Source organism: Pyrus communis, chromosome 15 (assembly GCF_041283825.1).
Source record: "Pyrus communis isolate YQ-2024b chromosome 15, ASM4128382v1, whole genome shotgun sequence".
In the NCBI taxonomy this organism is placed as follows: Eukaryota; Viridiplantae; Streptophyta; class Magnoliopsida; order Rosales; family Rosaceae; genus Pyrus; species Pyrus communis.
Genome location: NC_142579.1, coordinates 28,331,799 through 28,352,006, shown reverse-complemented (window position 1 = coordinate 28,352,006; position 20,208 = coordinate 28,331,799). Strand labels below are relative to the sequence as shown.

The window sequence follows — 20,208 nt, the reverse complement described above, 5'->3', positions numbered from 1 at the left end:
AATGCAGTATCTCAAGTCAATCCCGTCATTAAACCATCACATGATTAGTGTTGCTACATGCAATAAGCCAAACCTATCACTGAATATCACATGATTGATGTTGCTAATTTTTTGTTCATTGCCAAATCATTCTTTGCTATTGGTATATAAGAGTCTCTGTTGCAATTTGGTTTAAGTTTCTTGTATATTTCTCATATATTGTGTGAATGTACAATGACACGTATATAGGAAAAGAAGGACTAGTTACAACCAACCATCCTTAGACTACACCCTAGAGACCGGCTATACTCAATTGAAGGGATTACACCAAACACAATGCTAATAAGTGATTTACACTTTTCTGTCTAGGGACACAAGAGGGGCTGAGCAGCCAAGCAGCCAAAGTTGACAAAAAATGCCATGCCATGATTTTTTATTGGGATACGTTATCCACACATCATATTTTACTTCTCATATATCTCTTGATAATTTTTGTTCGTTGATTTTTTCAATTAGTATGATCTGACGGTTGAAAATTAGAAAAATGTGTGAGAAGGAAAATGAGGGGTATGGATATCACACTCCTTTATGATTTCTTATCAATCTAGAATTGGTAAGTCTCAATAGTCTGTGATAGAAAAACGAGAAAGCAAAATAAAAGCCCAAAATCAGAGGAAAAGAGTTGCTTGCAGACCGGAGGTCGCGGCTGCTTGCGTAAGGTACGAATTAGTAAGAAGGTAGGAGTAAAGATATGGGAGCTGGAGATGAGGATTGCAAGACAATCCCAGCCATTAATCTGCAAAATTTTCCAGATGAAGAAGAGTACAGGAAACTGAGGGAAGCTTCAGAGACATGGGGATGCTTCAGGCTTATGAACCACATGATCCCAGTGGCCTTGATGTCAGAGATGAAGTGTGTGGTCAGATCTATGCTGGAGCTGCCCTTGGAGATGAAGGAGCAGAACAAAGATTCACTAGCTTTCACTGGCTACATACCTCCCAGCAAACTCAATCCTCTCTTTGAGGCTTTCGGTATTTACGACTTGGCCTCACCTCAGGCTGTTCATGGCTTTTGCTCTCAGTTGGATGTCACTTCCCACCAGAGGTTAGATTTCTACTTGTAACCTTAATAATCTCACAGAGGCCATTTGGTTTAGACTTTTAGTGACACTGAGCTGCGGCTTGCATAGAACCGGTGTCCGATGAGCGTAAGATCCTATTGTCTATAGTCATGACTCTACGTAGGACGATTTTCAGTTCGATTAGTCCGATTTGTTCTAAATTCGTTAAGAAATATAAATTATTTTACAATTATATTGTATAGTTATTATCATCAAAAGATGAAAACACGTCAAAAAGAATTAATTTACTTAATTGGTTTAATAAAAAATAATAAAAATGTTCTTATAATATAAAAAATTTTCATATGGATAAAACCAATGTTGTATTTTTAATATAAAATATTTTCATGGATGTCAGTTTGAGCACAAATAACTAAGAAAACATGTTATTGTTATAAATACTACGTAAAATGTGTGATAAATTTTTTTATTTTTAATTAGAGATATATTAAAATTATATGTAGATGATGTTTTGATAAAAAAGTTTTTGATTGTATGAAATTACATATATGCTCTATATTTTTTTATTCATGTTATCTTTTAATTAAAAAAGTTAAACAGATAATTTCATATTGTTTTGATTTAATAAATATAAAATATTTTCATATTGATAAAACCAATGTTGTATTTTTAATATAAAATATTTTCATGGATGTCAGTTTGAGCACAAAAAATAAGAAAACATGTTATCATTATAAATATTTGAAAATAAAAAATATTAAATAAAACAAAATTTTCAAATTGGGCCCACATCAACACATTCCCTCTCCCAGTTCTCATAAATTCCAATCCCACCATTTCCACCTTTTCCACTTTCGGAGCCACCGCCACCGATTCGGCAGTACTGATACGGGATTGGGATGGTGAAACACCGTATCCGGCAACTATCAAATCTCAACAAAGTCTTTGCATGAATCCAAATCTCACAAATGAAAAAAATAAAAATAAAAGTAATGACCTTAATAATAGCTATGCCTACTTGGACCAATGAGGTTCAGTCTTCATTGCGGTCAAAACTCTACGAACGACAGTCTTGGATGAAAAAGAAAAGGTTACACCTTACTAATCGCACCATGACTTACAAATTTGCTTATTTTAAGAGGTGGACGCTCAAATTAAATCTTGTAGCCCACTAAGCAAAAGTACTAAGTATCTCGCCTCGTTTAGAATTTATGGGATCCTCCCTTGACGACAGTTGTTGAATGAAAAGAAAGCTCCAACCTTCTTAACCTAACGTGAACTGGTAAGTTTATCATTTCTTTATCAATAATATGTTATTAATGTGGTTCTTAAAGTCGCATTTGTTACTAAATGTGCAGAGAGGTGATAGAGAAGTATGCTCAAGCAACATGCGAGCAGGTTGTGGACATCGGGAAGAAGTTGGCAGAAAGTTTAGGGGTGGCCAACACTGATTTCCACAAGGGATGGCCTTGCCAATTCAGGATGAACAAGTACAACTTCTCTCCTGCATCAATGGGGTCCCCTGGTCTACAAGAACACACAGATTCTGGATTTCTAACAATTCTTCAAGAGGATGAAGATGTTGGTGGTCTGGAAGTGATGAACAAATCTGGTGCCTTTGTGCCTGTTCATCCTTGCCCTGGCACTCTCTTTATCAATCTTGGGGACTTCGCTCAGGTCTTACGTCGATACTTTATTTATGTCATATCAAGACTACCTCGAACTATTTGCCATAAATACATCAGGAATATATCGACGTGACTGTTTGATACAGTAATATTGCTATTTGATAACAGTGTCGTTGATATTTTTATACCAAGGTTTGGAGCAATGGGAGGCTGCACAACGTGAGGCATAGAGTGAAATGCTCGGAGGCTAGTATTCGAGTTTCAATCGCTACATTTCTCAGCGGACCAAAAGAGGAAGCGATAGAAGCTCCACCGGAACTGGTAGATTCGGACCACCCACGTCTCTACGTCCCTTTCGTTTACGACGATTACAGAGTTAGCAAGTTCAAACTGCTCAAAAAATTACAGGCTGATAAAGCCCTTGCACTTCTACGTATCCCTTCCTAATTTGGTGATGCGTGTGTGGCAAAGCTTAGCTGCCATATATAATAAAGGGTGTGATATCTTCACATCTTATTTTACTTTTAACTTATTTTTTTAATTTTCAACCGTCGGATTGGATGAATTAAAGAAGATCAACAGATAAAAATTATCAAAAAATATGTGAGAAGTAAAATGAAATGTATAAATAGTATACTCCATAATATATCATCCTCCCTTTTAGAGAATCCCCAATAAAAATGTCAAAATTTCAAAAACATGTCTAATTTGTATTTGATGACTGAGTTGACATTGAAGTAACGTCTTTAAATTTTCCTTCTTCAGTTGAGACGTCAGTTTCCGATTTTCTTTGTTCAAGTGGGACCTATGCATATATAAAATATGTTATATTAAATTTTTGGGGAGATTCAGACCAATGGTAAATAAATAAGTTGCTTTGGAAGTGGTGGAGATATTTTAAAAATCAAAATGAAGGATTTGAAGCTAGCAACTTGACGTCAAATTCCACCTTAGCTTTATCAGATCAGTTGGAGAGACATATACTGTAAAATACTAATGTTAGAGCCTTCACTTTGAAATTGAAGTTTTGGTTGGAGATGCTCTTATGATAAATATATAAAATAAGTGTAAATCAAAAGGTTTGTAAGTACTTGAGGTTTAAAATTCAAATCCGACTCCTTCAGTATCATTTCCATAAAACATATTGAATTCTAAGTCATGTACTAAGGAAAATCTGTTTTCCCAATTCTCAAACTTGTAAAATAGTTACCACTAGTTAGACTGCCTGTGCGTTGCTACGGTGGCGTGTTGTCTTGTGTGCTATTTTTGCAAAATGTTACGTCCAATAAGTAACAATGAACCGAAATAAATGTTAATGAACGAAGGAAAATATTGAAAATGAATAGGTTTTAATAGGTTTAAACACTGTATGGCAGGGCTAATGATGAAGGAGAAAATGGTGTGAAAAAAAATGAAAAAAGAGTTTAAAACAAAGGAGAAGCAAAAGAAGAAGAGATGAACACCCTTGTTCAGCAGATGAGGTTTTTTAGGTGGTTACCATTTTTGTGTAGAAAATAACAGCACCCATTTAATTTTATTTATTTATTTTTTTTGTGTGTTTTCAGATCAATCTGAAGTCAAGAAATAGCACAGGAAATCTGTATTCACAGCAGAGCGACAAAAATGTAAAAGTTTTTTGTTTTATGTGACGTTGGTAAAAGAAATACCCTAAACCGTTCTGCAAAGAAAAATAAGAAAGACTTAAATGTTAACAAAAAAGAATGTGTTTTTTGTTATGTAAACGATCATACCTAGGGCTGGTTGGGGTCGGGATTCCGAACCGAAACCCCTAATCCGAATTCCAAACCAAAACATTTCGGGATGAGATTTTATATTTCGAAACCGAACCGAAACTATTCATTTCCCAAAATTCGGGATTCCCAAAAGTGTTTCGAGATTTTCGGGTCACTTCAGGATTGGGCCTGTATATCCGATCTTGCTATGTTGCTGGAATTAGACAAGGAAAGCTCTACTGTGGTCTACTTCCTTCTACAAAATTTCTACTTCAGATCTTCCTCAAGTCGTTTGAATATTGGTGAGAATGCTCCTGCAATTAACATAGAACCATATCTTATACATTTTCCATTGCAAAACATTTGGAGAGAAGATACTTTGACAAAACACATAGAACCTTATCCTGCATTTACCCACCCTAATTCGAAACCCACAGTCCTCAAACCCTCACACATTCGACAAAATACTCAGAAATCAAGTTAATCAACATGAAATTTGACCCTAAACACTAAAGAACAGAACCCCAGTGAAAATTAGAAACCCTTACCTGGATTTTGGGACTCGATTGGTGTCGGATTCGAGTCTTCCTTCATGCGTCTGCGTGAGTCCATGGAGGAGCGGCGTGAGTCGATGGAGGACGAGGAGCGACGTGGATTCGACGGAGGAGAGGAGCGGCGGGACTGTGAGTGAGAATGTGAGAGTGTCTGAGTGTGAATGAGTGAGACTGAGAGTGAGCTAGAGCGATTGAGAGAGAGTTTGAGAGACCTAACAAATGGCCTAACTCAATGGACGGTTGGATTAGATCTTAACAAATTCAATGGTTCAAGTAATTTCAAATAAATAAATATATATATATATATAAAATATTCAGTTCGGTTCGGGATTACCGAATGCTTTCAAAGTTGTGGCCGAATCCCAAACCGAAACTTTCGGGACGGGTTAGGTTTCGGGAAATTTGGTTCGGGCATTTTTTGGTCAAATTTCGGGACGGTTCAAGATTTTTGGGAAAAAATTCCACCCCTAATCATACCAATATGCCCTGAATAAAGGTTTTTTTGGAAATGTAAAAGTATAAAAAGTTCGAAAAGAAATTAGAAGTCGGGATCGATCAATCCCAGCTTCAGTACAGGAAACCAAAACAGATTCGATCTGTAAACATTTTGGAGGAAGGATTGGATACAAAGAGATGCAAATATTGTTTACAATGAATAAAAATGAGTGCAAATATAATTGGTTCGCATATAATAAGCCAGTGAAAACGATGGAGGACATATTGGGATCTGATGATGACATGCTGAGAAAGTCAATACCACTGATCAATACAAAATTTAAAACGTTGGTGGTTGACCCTGAAACACGAAGGACTAAATCAAATTTTGATCCTAAATTTGGTTTTAAAGGTTGAAAAAAGTGATGGAGATATGCTGCATAAACCATAACGAAGCTACTTTTTATGTTTATGTACTGTCTAGGATGACATTTATGGTATAGTTAAAGGTTCTTTACGTTTTAGTAGTAATTAAGTCTGGTCTCAACGCAGCCACTTGAGAAAAAATGCATTTAATCTCTCCAAAGAAAGCCTTTCAATAAACTGCTTTAGACAAAGTTAAAAAAAAAAAGAAAAAAAAAAAAAAAAAACTTAATGGGAATGAATGCAGATTGGGAGAAGATTTAACCGGTTACAGCATCTTAAAAGTAAGCTGATTGGTTGAATATAGATGGGGTGATTAAATCTATGCAATGAAAGATTAGAAACTGAGGATTGTGGGTTGGATAAAATTCTAATATAAATGGATGAAAAGCTAAAAAATAGGAAGAAGAAGGCAGCCAATAACAAAACTAAGAGAATATGCATATTGCAAAATGGTTAATATATTAAAAACTAAATGTTTCAATAGATTATATACCTTGAACAAAAGGTCAAAATTGAAACATCAACGGTTCCTAAAAGCGAAGAAGAATGAAATGAGACAGCGACATGTAGCATCTGATTACAGAGATAAAATCTGCAATGATAAAAAGAAAATTTAAATGTAAAATTTATCTATAAATCAAATACCCAAATAAGAAAAAGAATAAATAAAGAAATGGGGCACATGGAGAAAAGAAGGCTTACTAAAACTTGTTTGCATGCCAACTCAAAACAACTGTGGTTCTCAACTGAAACTATATTCAGCACGATGTTCAGAAGATGTAAATATAGCATCACAAACTATGAACATCATTGAAAACAGACAGGTTGCATAAGGCTTAAAAACGAAATGTTTAATTTGTACAATATAGATAGAAAAGATTAAAGGTTGTTGTTTACGTACCCAAAAAATATTGCAGGCATCTGTTGGATTTTAGCAGCTGGAACTGCCTTTCAACCACAACCAGCATTAGGATACAAAAAATTGGCAAATGCTGGTTTATGTACAGGCATAAAATATTGTAAAGTTCAGATCATAAATATATTTACATGACAGGGAAATAACATAGATATTGTTCGATACATGTTAACAAAAAACCATCAGGATTTTTTAGTAGTGGAGGTAACTTATGTTACTGCATTGTTCATTTTCAACAAACCTAGGTAAAAAAAAAAAAAAAGTAAGAAGAGTTAGACGGCTGTTAAATCCGCATTGTAATAATTTTTTAGCAAAAAAATAAAAAGCCAAGATTAAAATATAGCGACCTAGCTTTTTTTTTTTTGGTAGGCCAGCATCTGATTTTCCACCAGTTGGGGATGAGTTCTTCTTGAGTAATTTGATTGGTATTTCATCCAACTCTCTTGGATCCATGTCTGAAATTTCGTCTACTCCACTGTTTTGAATGAGCCATCAATGTTAAACATCATGATTACACACAAATTTGAAATTTATACTTCCAAAAGTGGTTATGAGACAAAGCTTTGTTCACCGTCGGTGAAAAGAGCTCTCCTGATTAATTCCCTCTTTCGTTTAAATGACTGCTCATTGGTTTCAGCTATTGAAGTCGAAGATGAAATAGTGGTGGAAGACACTACAATTTCTCTTAAGAAAGGCTGTGGAGTCGCTGGCTGCATGGTTGTATCCTCAGTCACGTTATGAATGAGGATATTATTTGAATTTAAAGTATTCCTCTTGTTGTCAAATTGCAGGTGAAAAATTTTCTTTTGTCCAATAAGCCTGAGAAATTCATTTGGCAACTGCTGCTCCTCCACCAGTCTTTGATTTAATACCAGGCCTTTACAAGGCATGCCAAAAAGCTTTTTACCACATTTACCGATTATCAAAGCATTCATTTCATTTGTTTCATCTTCAAGAATGAGATTGACTTTGTACCTACATTTACAAACTCAACTGCTGAGATTTTTGAGAATCACAGGTTGTCACAAACATAATAGGTAAAAAAGCTGAAACAAAACAAATTACAGATGTGAAGTAATGCTATATATTTATATGGCTATCACGTGTAACCAAATAAGAGAAAAGACAAAAAAAGAAAAAGAAGCAAAGAAAGTATTTTCTTTGTCACAACAAGAAAAAAACAATAAAATTTAGTTTTACATAACTCAAGTTGAACAAAAACATAAAGTAAAGAGAGGACAATGATAACAAAAGTTTTTCTTTAGAACACCATGCTTGGCAACCACTGTGTACGACCTGGTTTGGTACTGAGGTGATTCTGAAAAAAGCTGCTATCAAAAAAAGCTGGGAGCTGTTTTTGTGTTTGGTAAACACTCAGCTTCAGCTTTTTTTCACAGTTTTGGATGAAAAAAAGCCAAAAACAAGAAGCTGCAAAACCTAGCTTTGAAAAACCGGCTTTTTTTCACATCTGTTTTACATAAAAGTTTACCAAACACTCTAATACTGCTTTTTTTTTTCAAAAGCACTTTTACAAAAAAGTTTACCAAACACTCTGCTGCTTTATTTCACAGCTGCTTATTCTCACAGCACAGCAGAAGCAGCTTTTTTTCAAAGCACAGCAATACCAAACCAGCCCTACATCCATTATAAAAAAGTTGTCCTAAACTGAATTTTAATTTTTTTTTAAGTGTGATCACATAAATTATTATACCAAAATTGTAAATTTTGTACTCAATGTGAATAACCCGCACTGTATTATTTGTCTAAATTGGTTAATGAAAACAAACAATACGGTATGAGGAAAGACTAAATTTTTTGTTGGCTTTGCTTCAAATATTGATTTAGCATTACCACGGGAATCTAGTTTGGATGTCTTTGGCAAATTAGCTGCCCAGTGGCTGGATTCTTCTGCATTTGTTTCACGCATTTCGGGCAAACATTGTACCACCAGTTGAACTGTGTGTCAAAACGCTTGATAGATGCTCAACACAGAAATGTATCATCCTGTGATATGTTTTGTCACACATCTGCAACAGCGAGAACAACAACATAATTCAATTTCATTAAAAAAGTTAAAATCCAATGGTAAGAATTTAAGAAAACACAAAAAAAAAAAAAAAAAAAAAATGAAAGTTAGGTTTTATGCCTAGTGCAAGTCTGGATCTAAAAAAGCCAATTCATCAATCGTAACTTTTTTAGCAGTTTGCAAAATTTGAGCTTCGTTTCCTTGGTTTGAAAAGGGAGGAAGTATTTCCAGAGCTTCTTTACAATCAGAAAACCCGGAGGATTCAAAACATCTTATTAGTTTAACAAATTTTTTTTAAAAAAAAATAATAGAGCATTAATGTGTTTTAACAACGAAAAATATACTCACACTGACTTATACACATTCACTTCGGGAATGTCTAGGTCAATAAAAAACAGGAACGAACCAGTATTGTTCAAAACAATTTTATCTGTGCGTTCCAACCACATCACACATAAAAGATTAATAAACACTATTAATAACATTGACAAAGTTATAAAACAAAAAACAATGAAAAAGAGACCAAGCAATTCAGTCGCAATAGAATATCAATCATTTTGTAACCGTTAACAAAAAGCAAACATGCTTAAATCAACCTAGTGCACATAACTGAATGAAAACATAAATAAAGTAAGAAAACGACTAATAGCAGTGATCGACCACTGATAGATCAAGACATTTGTAAATTAACTGGCCAAGAAGAAGGGAAACATATAATAACAAATTGGACCAAAGAAAGACAATAAAAATTCACAACGGCAAAACACCCAAACAATGTAAACGAAACAACATGTGTATACACCAAAAGAAACACGATAGAAATAAGTTTTTTGAAAAAACGGAATACCGAGGTAGATCCTGAATTTCAAACTTGTGAAAATAACAATGGAGCAGATTGTTTGCCCTTTTGTTTGGGTTCATTTCCCATCCTCTTCTATTTTGTGCAATCATGGTTAAGTCACGTCAATATTTTATATTGATTTTTTTTATAGAGATAATTAGACAAAAAACAATAGAAATATAAAATGTTGATGTGATTTAACCATGATCGCACAAATAAAAATGAATGAAAAGGGTACCCAAATAAGAGGGCAGATAATCTGCCTCCAATAACAATGACTGGCAGAGAAAATACCTCTGTTGACAAAGAAGAAAAAGCTTATCCAACAGCAGCCCACAACGTAACCGTCAACTCCTCTTGTCGGTCGATAAAGAAACAACAACAAAATTTTTGATCTTTTTATAGCAGCAAAGCAACAAATATTGAAAACAGTATGAAAGCATAGGCATAAGAAGTAAAAAATAACTTTATATTTTGGTTAAGCACATCACATTTGTATGCAATCCTCTTATTTAATCTGTTTGGGTTCAAACCGTTGCACAACACTTGTACGCAATCCCTTGATTAATCTGTTTGTGTGTGGCAAAGCTTAGCTGCCATATATAATATATCATCTTCCCTTTTAAGGTATCTTGAATGGAGATATCAAAATGTCAAAAACATATTTCTAATTTGTGTTTGATGGCTGAGTTGACATTGAAATAACATCTTTAAATTATCCTTCCTTCAGTTGAGACGTCAGTTTCTGATTTTCTTTGTTCAAATGGGACCTATGCATATATAAAATATGTTATATTTAATTTTTGGGGAGACTCAGACCAAGGAAAAATAAATAAGTTGCTTTGGAAGTGGTGGAGATATTTTAAAAATCAAAATGAAGGATTTGAAGCTAGCAGCTTGATGTCAAATTCCACCTCAACTTTATCAGATCAGTTGGAGAGACATATACTGTAAAAAATTAACGTTAGAGCCTCCACTTTGAAATTGAAGGTTGGGTTGAAGATGCTCTTGTGATAAATAAAATAAGTGTAAATCAAAATGTTTGTAAGTACTTGAGCTCTAAAATTTAAACCCTACTCGTTTAGTATCGCTTCTATAAGACATATTGAATTCTAAATCTTGTACATATTAATTCTACTAAACAATTTTATAGTATTAGTGGATTTGACGTCAGTATCAAAATGTTTGTCACATTATGTAGTACTAAAATGTGGTATGACGAACGATATTGATATTTAACACGTATGATTCTTATATAATCCGAGAAAATGAAAAAAGAATGATATTGGCACTCCAAATTGTATATATATAATGTAACTTTAGTGCCGTCTCTGAAAGAAGAGTGGTAAATTTACTAAGGATTATAGTCATAGCGATCCTCTAAAATAACTAGTTAATTCAAAACATTATGCATGTAGGATGTAGCAATGTAGTGGCTAGTGGATGGAAATTGGAAAAGTCCCAAACCGCATCATGGTAGCGAACCATTATTGTGTTAAATGGGCCACATATAATCAGAGTAAGATTTTCTTCCTTCTTTTTTTTCCTTTCTCTCTCCCTTCCCTTTTATTTGAATAATGGTGATTAAGTCACATCAACATCTTATATTAATTTTTTTTTATAGAGAGAAAGACAAAATGAAAAGTGTAAGAGGAAGGGCGGGAAGGGAAGAAAAATAAAAGAGGAAAAAAATTCTACTTGCATATGACCTTCTTAGTAGGAGAGATTTTTCAGTGTGACCGATAAATAAGTGGTACACCACGTGTCATTATATAAATGGTGAGATATGTGTGCTAAGAAGTTAATCACCTAAAAAATAAAATTTCCTACCATTTCTATTAAAACACGTGGTATACTACTTGTGTTCCCATTACAATGAAAAATTTCTTCCCTAGTAGGGGTTGGACCACGAGTAGGTCCGACGCATACAAAAATACAGACAACATCCTAGTTTTTTTACGTGTGGCCGCACAACGGTAGGGGGGCAAGGATTTTTCTTCTTTGCCGACCCCTTACTTATGACTGGTTTGGTATTGTTGTGCTTTGAAAAAAAACTACTTCTGCTGTGCTGTGAAAATAAGCAGCTGTGAAATAAAGCAGCAGAGTGTTTGGTAAACTTTTTTTGTAAAAGTGCTTTTGAAAAAGAAAAAAACAGTATTATAGTATTTAGTAAACTTTTATGTAAAACAGATGTGAAAAAAAACCGGTTTTTCAAAGCTGGGTTTTGCAGCTTCTTGTTTTTGGCTTTTTCACCCAAAACTGTAAAAAAAAACTGAAGCTGAATGTTTACCAAACACAAAAACAGCTCCCAACTTTTTTTTATATCAGCTTTTTTCAAAATCACCTCAGTATCAAACCAGACCTTAATCTTGCCTTAAGTAGACAGATAGAAATAAGCATTTAGAGACGTTCCTTAACATTTATCTTTCTATCTGAAATCTAGAGTTCGATTCCTTCACCCTGTCGCTTGTATAAATGGAGGAGAAATCAAAACAAATCCAAAATTCAGAAATGGGAGATGGAGGGGAAGATTGCAAGACAATCCCAGCCATTGATCCAAAAAAATTTCCAGACGCAGAAGAGTACAGGAAGATGAGGGAAACATCAGAGACATGGGGATGCTTCGGGCTTGTGAACCACATGATCTCATCGGCTCTGATGTCGAAGATGAAATCAGTGGTTTGATCTTTGCTGGACCTGCCCATGGAGATCAAGAAGCAGAACAAGGATGTCACAGCGGGCAGTGGATACATGGCTCCCAACGACGTCAACCCTCTTTATGAAGCTTTGGGGCTATATGACTTGGGATCGCATCAGGCTGTCGACAACTTTGCTCTCGGTTGCAGTGGTGAATCTAGGTTGCAGTGGCGAATCTAAGATTTCAAAATCAAAAGGTTCCAACATAAAAGGTTTTTTTTTTTTTTTTTTAAATGATTAATTTGGTTCTATATCATAATTTTCTATTGAATTTAGTTTATTGAATAAATTAAGATTAATCTCAAAGGTAATAAAATCAACAAATTCTACATAACGCAATTAATGACTCTACAAATTAGGCAGCTAAGGACGGTGCCAATGGTGGTAGGGAATAAGGTAACTTGGATTTAAAGTTAGAAGGTTGCGATGATTGGGGTTGAGAGTTCTTAAATATAATTTGGGGATACTGGAAAAGATCAGGGTTCTCGGGCTCTGTAGAAAAAATACAGATATTTTAGTTTTTAAATTTTTTATAATGACCTGGCTCAAAAATGCTGTCATTTTGGTTAGATCTTTTAAAACAAAAATTAAAAACCTTTTCTTCTTCTTCTTTGCTATAAGCATTACTGCTTGCACATCCATGAAGGCAACAAGCCTCTCCACTGCACCTGCCCAAATTGTTGGAGGGTCCCGAAAATCGATCACAAGTGTTTCTTCGAGCTTTCAAAGGGTCCTGGGTCCCTATATGGATCTGCCACTGATAGTGATTATCTCAAGGGATGGCCCTGTCAGTTTAGGATAAACAAGTACAACCTCACTCTTGAATCACTTGGATCCTCTGGTGTACAATTCCACACAGACTTAGGATTTCTAACCATTCTTCAAGACGATGAAAATGTCGGTGGGTTGGAAGAGATGGACAAATCCGGCGCCTTCGTAGCCGTTGATCCTTGTCTAGGCACTCTCCTCATCAATCTCCGAGATGTTGCTCAGGTACTTTATTGTCTATTTAGTGTCTCTTCAGCTCTACATTTTTTTTTTTATTAATAATTTGTAACGAGTTTTGTTTATGCATAGTCGCTTACGTTGATATTTTGTATCAAGGCATGGAGCAATGGAGGCTGTGCAATGTGAAGCATAGAGTACAAGGCAGGGAGGCAACGGTTCGAGTCTCGATCGCTACATTCCTCTTGGGACCGAAGCGGGAAGCAGTAGTACTGGAAGCTCCGCCGGAGTTTGTGGATTCGGAGCACCCTCGACTTTATGTCCCTTTTACTTGTGAAGATTATATAAAGCTCAGACTGTCCACAAAACTGCAAGCTGGCGAAGCTCTTGCACTCGTACGCACCCCCTCCTAATTTGGCGGCTATGTGGCACAAGAAGGAAGTGAACCTATTGACAATTGCTATATTAATTTACAGATCATATTATATATTCAAATAAGTGAATTAATGTTACAAATTGTTGCCTAATTGAACTGGTTAAACCACAATTTTACAATTTGTTAGAAGCATTGGGATTGTTCGTTGAAAGAACAATGGTGACATGGTTTGGATCTTAGAGTGATCAATCAACCAAACAATTTGATTTTGAAGGCGGGTCGTACCTGTATTGAAGGAAAAATCGATATTGATTGGAATATATTTATTTGTTTCTACAACGCTTATTATGTAATCTGACGTGATGGATACGATAGACCACAAGAAAATATATCTCTATTTGTATAATCATCTCTTGAAGACTTTGAAATTGTAAATAATTACACCCACTACAAAAGAAGATTTAAGGCAATACATTAACTCGTAATTCACAAAATAAGTAGTGATCAGTATGCACTAATCACACAGCTTTCCAAACTTAAATTGTACACTTCTATTACATGATTCATAAGGAATATAAAATTAAGATCTATACATTTAATATTAACAAAATTTACAAACTATGAAATTCCTCAAGCGAAAAACAAAGACAATTTTTTTTTTAACAAAAAAAAAAGAAAAAGGAAAAATGGGAGAATGTGGGACTGACGACAAAACAAGGATCTTAAATCTAGAAGCTGTCACTATGTTGTCTTGTTCCTCCATTGCTATCCTGGCTGTCGTAGCGCGGGGTCCAGTCAGAAGTACCTGCCACCGATATCTCAAGGGGCCAGGACGACGTCGTACTCACTGTGTTTGCTTCGCTACTCACTCCCTCAGGCATATTGCTGGAGGGCCACACGAAAGCGGGTTTAAAGGGTGGGACCTGGGGCACGGGAACCGACCCGGAAATAATTTGGATAATAGTTTGCGTCTTGGGCCTCTCGCCCGCGATCGGGTGCATGCAGGCCAGCCCAAGAAGCAAAAGCCTCTTGGCTTCCTCCGCCACGTAATCATTTCCCAGCCTCTCATCGACGGCATCCAGCACGCGCCCTTCTCTGTGCAACGACCAAACCCAATCCACAATGAATTGGAACCCTCCCATTTTGGTCCACGGCCGTTGACCACACACGACTTCTAGGAGCACGGCCCCGAATCCGTAAATATCGGACTCGCACGTGGCTTTCCCCGTGTGGAAACACTCGGGGGCTATGTACCCCATCGTGCCCGGAACACCCTCGAGCTCAGCGTACGAGGTCTTCTCGTTGTCTAGGGCACGCGCAAGGCCAAAGTCCCCAAGGCGGGAGTTGAAGTTGGAGTCTAGCATTATGTTGCTGGCTTTTAGGTCTCTATGGACAACTCGTTGGTCGTACTCATTGTGGAGGTAGTGTAGGGCGGAGGCTACTCCGGCAACGATTTTGTACCTCTGGCTCCAGCCTAGGGTTGCATTTTCCGTCTCGCCAAACAGGTGGTTGTCCAAGCTGCCGTTGGGCATGAACTCGTAGACTATGAGTAGCATTCCATTTTTGTGGCACCATCCTGCATATTTGTAACTACTTGTTAAAATATAACAAGTCGTACCAAAGTTTGACCATATCAAACAAAGAGAGCAATACATTTGGCCATTACATATTTTGATTAGTGTAATCTACAATTTTAATTACTTTAAATATCGAACTGCGACCTTTGAAATAACTTATAAAAAAAATAAAATATGTCGATAGAGTTGTCTTGTACGACAAGACACATAATAAAGTCACTGACCGTACATTTTATAAATCCAAAGATGGATTTGACCAGCCAAACTATTGTTCTAGTTTTCTTTCAGTTCTTAGTTGAATGCTGACTTTTGAGAATTGGCATGCCCATGTGCTAAATACATATTCCTCGGTCCTAATTGGCATAACAGATTCGGTAGGTGGCAATCGCGGCTGATTTGTCATTATATAAGTAATGAAAATTTTTATTTTTTATATTATTAATATTTTAATATAAAATTTTCATTATTTAAATAAAAACACGTAATATATTATGATATATTTTTGATACATTAAAAAATCTCTCCACGCTAGAAGAGCAGAAAACGACGTGGCGTCACCAACGAACATGGCCCCCCCCTTGTTGGGTGATAATTCAGGCTTTATCATAGGCTTAGGATTTATTTGTTTAACTAGACTCAGGCTGTTTTCAGGAGCCGCTAAATAATAATTTATATACGCCTATCCACCTAGGATTATTGTTAGTGAATTTATTTATTTTATATTGAATAAATTAATTTATAATTGGGTAAACCAACCAAACAAATAAATCTTAAGCCTTAATTAAGTCATTGACAAAGAATAAAGCCTTAATTAAATCACTAGTGTTGTTTATGCAAGTTTCATGTTGAATATGACATGTTATCACTTATCATATTGATAATTGTTCTTACATGATTGATGACGGAAGCAAGCAAAATTTAATACGTATTAGTATTACGCGCAAATGCATTGTAGATAAATGTTAAGGAGACTTTATCAAAATGGAACTACTTATGAACTCTTTATCATATTATGTTTTAAGGTCGATTTATATACTAACATTATAAAACATTATGTCAAAAATATAAGATGTCAATGAATTTATAGAAAGTCTCATTTTTTTTTTAAATCTCAAATTTGAGATAGTCTTTTTAGCATTTCTTTGCAATATAATGCTAGTAAGTATTCATTTTCACTTGTTAAATTTGAGTCTCATAAATAATTAGTTTGGATATTTTATTTTAAGTCGTCCATTGTATTTTTTTACAGGAATAGGATCCTTTCCGGATTCATTTTGTGGAGATTCCAGGAATTCCCACATTCTAGCCGTTCATCGTACATCGTGCGGTTAGTTTTCGTTAGGTACTATTTGTATTTAATTTTAAATAAAAAAAAGTTAAATAATTTCTGATCACATAATGAATAATGAATGATTAAGATGCGAAGATCTAAGATCTTCTCAATTTGGTTCCATCGGGATCCAAATCCTTTTTTACGTTTAGCTGAAATGCTCTCAACGGGGTCATGTCTAAATAAATTAATATTTAAGAAGAATGGTGACGTACCCAGTAATCGGACGAGATGCTTGTGCCGGAGCCGGTTGATAATGGTGAGCTCAGCCAAAAAGTCGTCCTTGCCCTTGAGATTATCCCGGGAAAATTTCTTCACCGCTACCTCCATGTTCTCTGTGGGCAGCACACCTCTATACACCACCCCAAATCCGCCTTGCCCCAGTTTGTGCTTATCGTCGAAATTGTTCGTTGCCTTCTTCAATTCCTTGAAACTAAACTCCCTCGGAGTGCCCGGAAGACTCTTGAGCGCCCCCAAAATATTCTCGTCCGACGCCGCCGCCTTCCGCCGCTTGTACAAATAATACCCCAACCCGCCCAGGCCCAACAGCAACAGCGCCACCGCAGGCACACCCACCGCCAGCCCAATCTTCAACCCCTTATTATTCCCACCCTTACCACCTGGCAGAAGCTCCACCGTCAGATTCCATCTCAACACACAATTGAGCTCGATCGCGCTCCCGGTCGACGCGGCGAAACCGAAATAGGATTTCTGTTTCACTATGTCCTTGAGGTTGAGATTGGCGGTTAGGACTGGGCTTGTGGGCCTGGGCCGGATAACGAACCCGGTCTGCGGATCCCCGTCTTGCTCGGCCATATAAACGTCTAACTGGTGCGACTCGCCGCCGTATTCGATCCAGACCATGTAAAATCGGGTACCGGGAGGCGCGATCTGGATATCCACATCCGAGAGCGAAACGGTCTTGTTGGACCGGATTGAATTGATGTTGATGCCCATGTGGTTGTCGTCCGGGTCGAAATCTTGTTTAAATGTGTCGAGCTCGACGGCGAGGAAGTGGTTGTTGGGGTCTCCGTCTGTGGTGGCGTTGGTCAAACCGAGGTATTGACCGTCGCTGGCCGCCGGGAGGGTCATATTCGGCGCGATGAGGAACGCCAGGCCCTCGCCTGGGACGGCGGAGCCGTTGAGACGAAAGACGTTAATCAGGAACGACGAATTGAAAGACGCCACGTGGCTTCCGTTTGCTGCGGAATCGGGAGAATCTGAATCCAAATCTTTCCAGAGCGTGAAAGATTGGTTGTAGAAGATTCTACCTGAGCGGTTGTAGAGGGTGAAGTTTCCGGCGGAGTCCGGCGTGATCTGGAGCGCCTGGTTGCTGATCGTCGCCGGCAGGAGCACCGCGAACTTGTTGTAATACGATTGGTCGAAGGGGCCGAACTCATTTTGAGACGTACTGAGGGTGTCAGCATCGGAGAAAGCTGCCGGCAGCAGCAGAAGCAGCAGGAGAGCCGTCGCACCGGCTGATAGCTGCTTCAGCTTCATGTGGCAGCTGGAAGAAGAAGACGACGACGTCGTTGCACGCTCGCTCATGTGAAATTGTATGAGACGATTGCAAAGGGAGAGGGATTCTATACAGCTGTAATTAACTGACTATAGTTCTTCAGCAAATGCACATCTCTTTATTTGTTTATAATTTTCAAATTTTTATTGGTTTTTTTGTTCCTGCGAAATCGATGAGTTTTTTTAACCTTCGGTTGTCGCTTCCGTGTCATAAATTTGAAATTTCCAGTTAATTAATTGGTTTTTTTTTTTTTTGAGAAAGAATTAATTGACCTTTTTAATTAAAATTTTAATCAATTAATCAAGAGTCAATATTTTTTAAGTTATTTATCGATTTCATCCAAAGCTTATAAAGAATTGCTAATTTTCTCCTAATTTTTATTTTAGTCAATTACTTCTATGAACTTTTATTTCTCCCTTAACGTTAAAATTTGGAATTTTCATCCAATTTTCTATACATGTTGATTACATGACAAACGTTTGAAAAAATAAAGTAATTTTATCTCAAACGTGGACAACATATTACTTTTTTCTTCTTCTCCTTCTCTTTCGCTAGTTGATTTTGTACACTTTCTATTTGAATTAGCTACAGGAGTCCAATTAGTGTTTCAAAGCATTGGCTTTGCATCCAATTTACCTAAACAAAATTACCTTTTCGCTTTCATCTAGTTGCATGTGTTGTCCGCTGATCAAAATGGATGAAAAATTAGATTAAAATTTTTAAAATTTCAAAATCTAACACCATGGAGAAATTAACTTTTTATAAAAATTCAAAGACGTAATTGACTAAATTTAAAATTTGAAAAGAAAATTGACAGTTCTATACAAATTCTAAAACAAATCGACAAATAGGCCATATTTTTATATGTTTTTTAGAAAGTGAGGATTAGATTCTATGTTGAACCATTTTTTAGCTTTATCTAGCAATGGGTCAGCCGCAGCGTGAGGCGCTCTTCCTTATCTAGCCACCTCATTTTTTTACTTTGATGTACATGTAACATGGACAGGTTTGTCTTTTTGTTTTCTCTTTTGTATTGTTATGGTTAAATTCTTTCCAACTTCATCTCATGCAATTTTCATTCAATTTTTCGACAAGACAGTCATATTGTTGAGTAATGTTATATTAATTTGCTTTTATTCTGGGTTTATCAAATGTTGACTTTGTCGTTTATTAATAATTTTTTCAAGTTGATGAATGAGTAATAACACATGATCATGTGAAAAAATTATTCCATGCTGCGATCATTAGATGATCTAGATTAATTTGAATTATTGCTTTTATTGTGATTTAGGACCAGTTTGGGATTACTGTGCTTTTAAAAAAAAAATTACTTCAGTTGTGCGTTAAGAATAATCAGATGTAAAATAAAGCTGATAAGCGTTTGGTTAGCTAAATTTTAAAAGTGTTGTGAGTATGAAAAGCAGTGCAAAAGCATTTGGTATAATTTAATATAAAAGTGATATAGGGGGCGACAACATCAGGGGTGGTAATGGTGGTGGTGCTAATAGTGGGAAGTGTTGGTTGGGTTGGAAATGTAACAATGGTGGTAGGGCGGTGGCAGTGGTGGCGGTTGCGTTATGGTGGTGCCGGCGATGGCGGCAATGATGGTGGTAATGACAGTTGTGGTAGTAATGGTGGCGGTTGTGGTAATGGTGGTGGTGGTGGCGATTGTGGTAATGGTGGTGGTGGTGGTGATGATGGCATCTATGGTGGTAGTAGTGGTGGTGGCAATGGTGGCAGTGGTGGCGGCGATAGTGATGGTGGTGACAATAATGGTAGTGATGATAGTGGTGGAGGTTGTGGTTATGGCCAATGAGGGTAGTGATGACAGTGGTGGAGGTTGTGGTTATGGCCAATGAGGGTAGTGATGATAGTGGTGGAGGTTGTGGTTATGGCAATGGTGGTGAAAAAAATAGTGGTTGTAATGGCAGTGATAGTGTAAAGTTAGTATTTGTAGTGGTAGGTGGTAATGTTTACCTTATTATCTAAGGGATAAAATGTGTGTGGAAGGCTAAACAATGTCCTTTAAAAAAAAAATTAATGAAGGTATTACAACAATTAAAAATAATTATTAAAGACCCAACTCTGTTTTTTATTAAAGTAGCTTTTAAAAGCAACCTACAGACTGCTTTTAAAAGCTCCTAT

The 20,208-nt window shown here is 36.5% G+C and overlaps 2 protein-coding genes and 1 pseudogene across 2 annotated transcripts; 2 read left to right on the top strand and 1 right to left on the bottom strand.

Moving 5' to 3' along the window:
- Window positions 1-595: 595 nt before the first annotated feature.
- Window positions 596-3,197, top strand: LOC137739806 (2-oxoglutarate-dependent dioxygenase DAO). Its single transcript, XM_068479524.2, has 3 exons — window positions 596-1,083; window positions 2,419-2,737; window positions 2,881-3,197. Exons 1-3 carry the CDS (start codon window positions 731-733, stop codon window positions 3,133-3,135), a joined length of 927 nt encoding a protein of 308 aa, XP_068335625.2. The 5' UTR covers window positions 596-730; the 3' UTR covers window positions 3,136-3,197.
- Window positions 3,198-12,322: 9,125 nt separating this feature from the next.
- LOC137728708 (2-oxoglutarate-dependent dioxygenase DAO pseudogene) lies at window positions 12,323-13,674 on the top strand (annotated as a pseudogene).
- A 418-nt stretch (window positions 13,675-14,092) lies between these two features.
- On the bottom strand, window positions 14,093-18,210 carry LOC137709238 (putative L-type lectin-domain containing receptor kinase S.5). The gene is made up of 2 exons (XM_068448336.2): window positions 16,760-18,210; window positions 14,093-15,213 (listed from the first exon to the last, which is right to left on the bottom strand). The coding sequence occupies exons 1-2, from the start codon at window positions 18,090-18,092 to the stop codon at window positions 14,366-14,368; spliced, it is 2,181 nt and encodes a 726-aa protein (XP_068304437.2). The 5' UTR covers window positions 18,093-18,210; the 3' UTR covers window positions 14,093-14,365.
- Between the last annotated feature and the right edge of the window lie 1,998 nt (window positions 18,211-20,208).

Excerpts from the sequence above, each read along its gene's own strand:
- LOC137739806 (XM_068479524.2), top strand. The coding sequence starts at position 731 with ATGGGAGCTGGAGATGAGGATTGCAAGACAATCCCAGCCATTAATCTG. Across the intron at positions 1,084-2,418 it reads GATGTCACTTCCCACCAGAG|AGAGGTGATAGAGAAGTATG; the intron begins GTTAGATTTCTA and ends CTAAATGTGCAG. Across the intron at positions 2,738-2,880 it reads ATCTTGGGGACTTCGCTCAG|GTTTGGAGCAATGGGAGGCT; the intron begins GTCTTACGTCGA and ends TTTTATACCAAG.
- LOC137709238 (XM_068448336.2), bottom strand. The coding sequence starts at position 18,092 with ATGAGCGAGCGTGCAACGACGTCGTCGTCTTCTTCTTCCAGCTGCCAC. Across the intron at positions 15,214-16,759 it reads GCATCTCGTCCGATTACTGG|GATGGTGCCACAAAAATGGA; the intron begins GTACGTCACCAT and ends ACAAATATGCAG.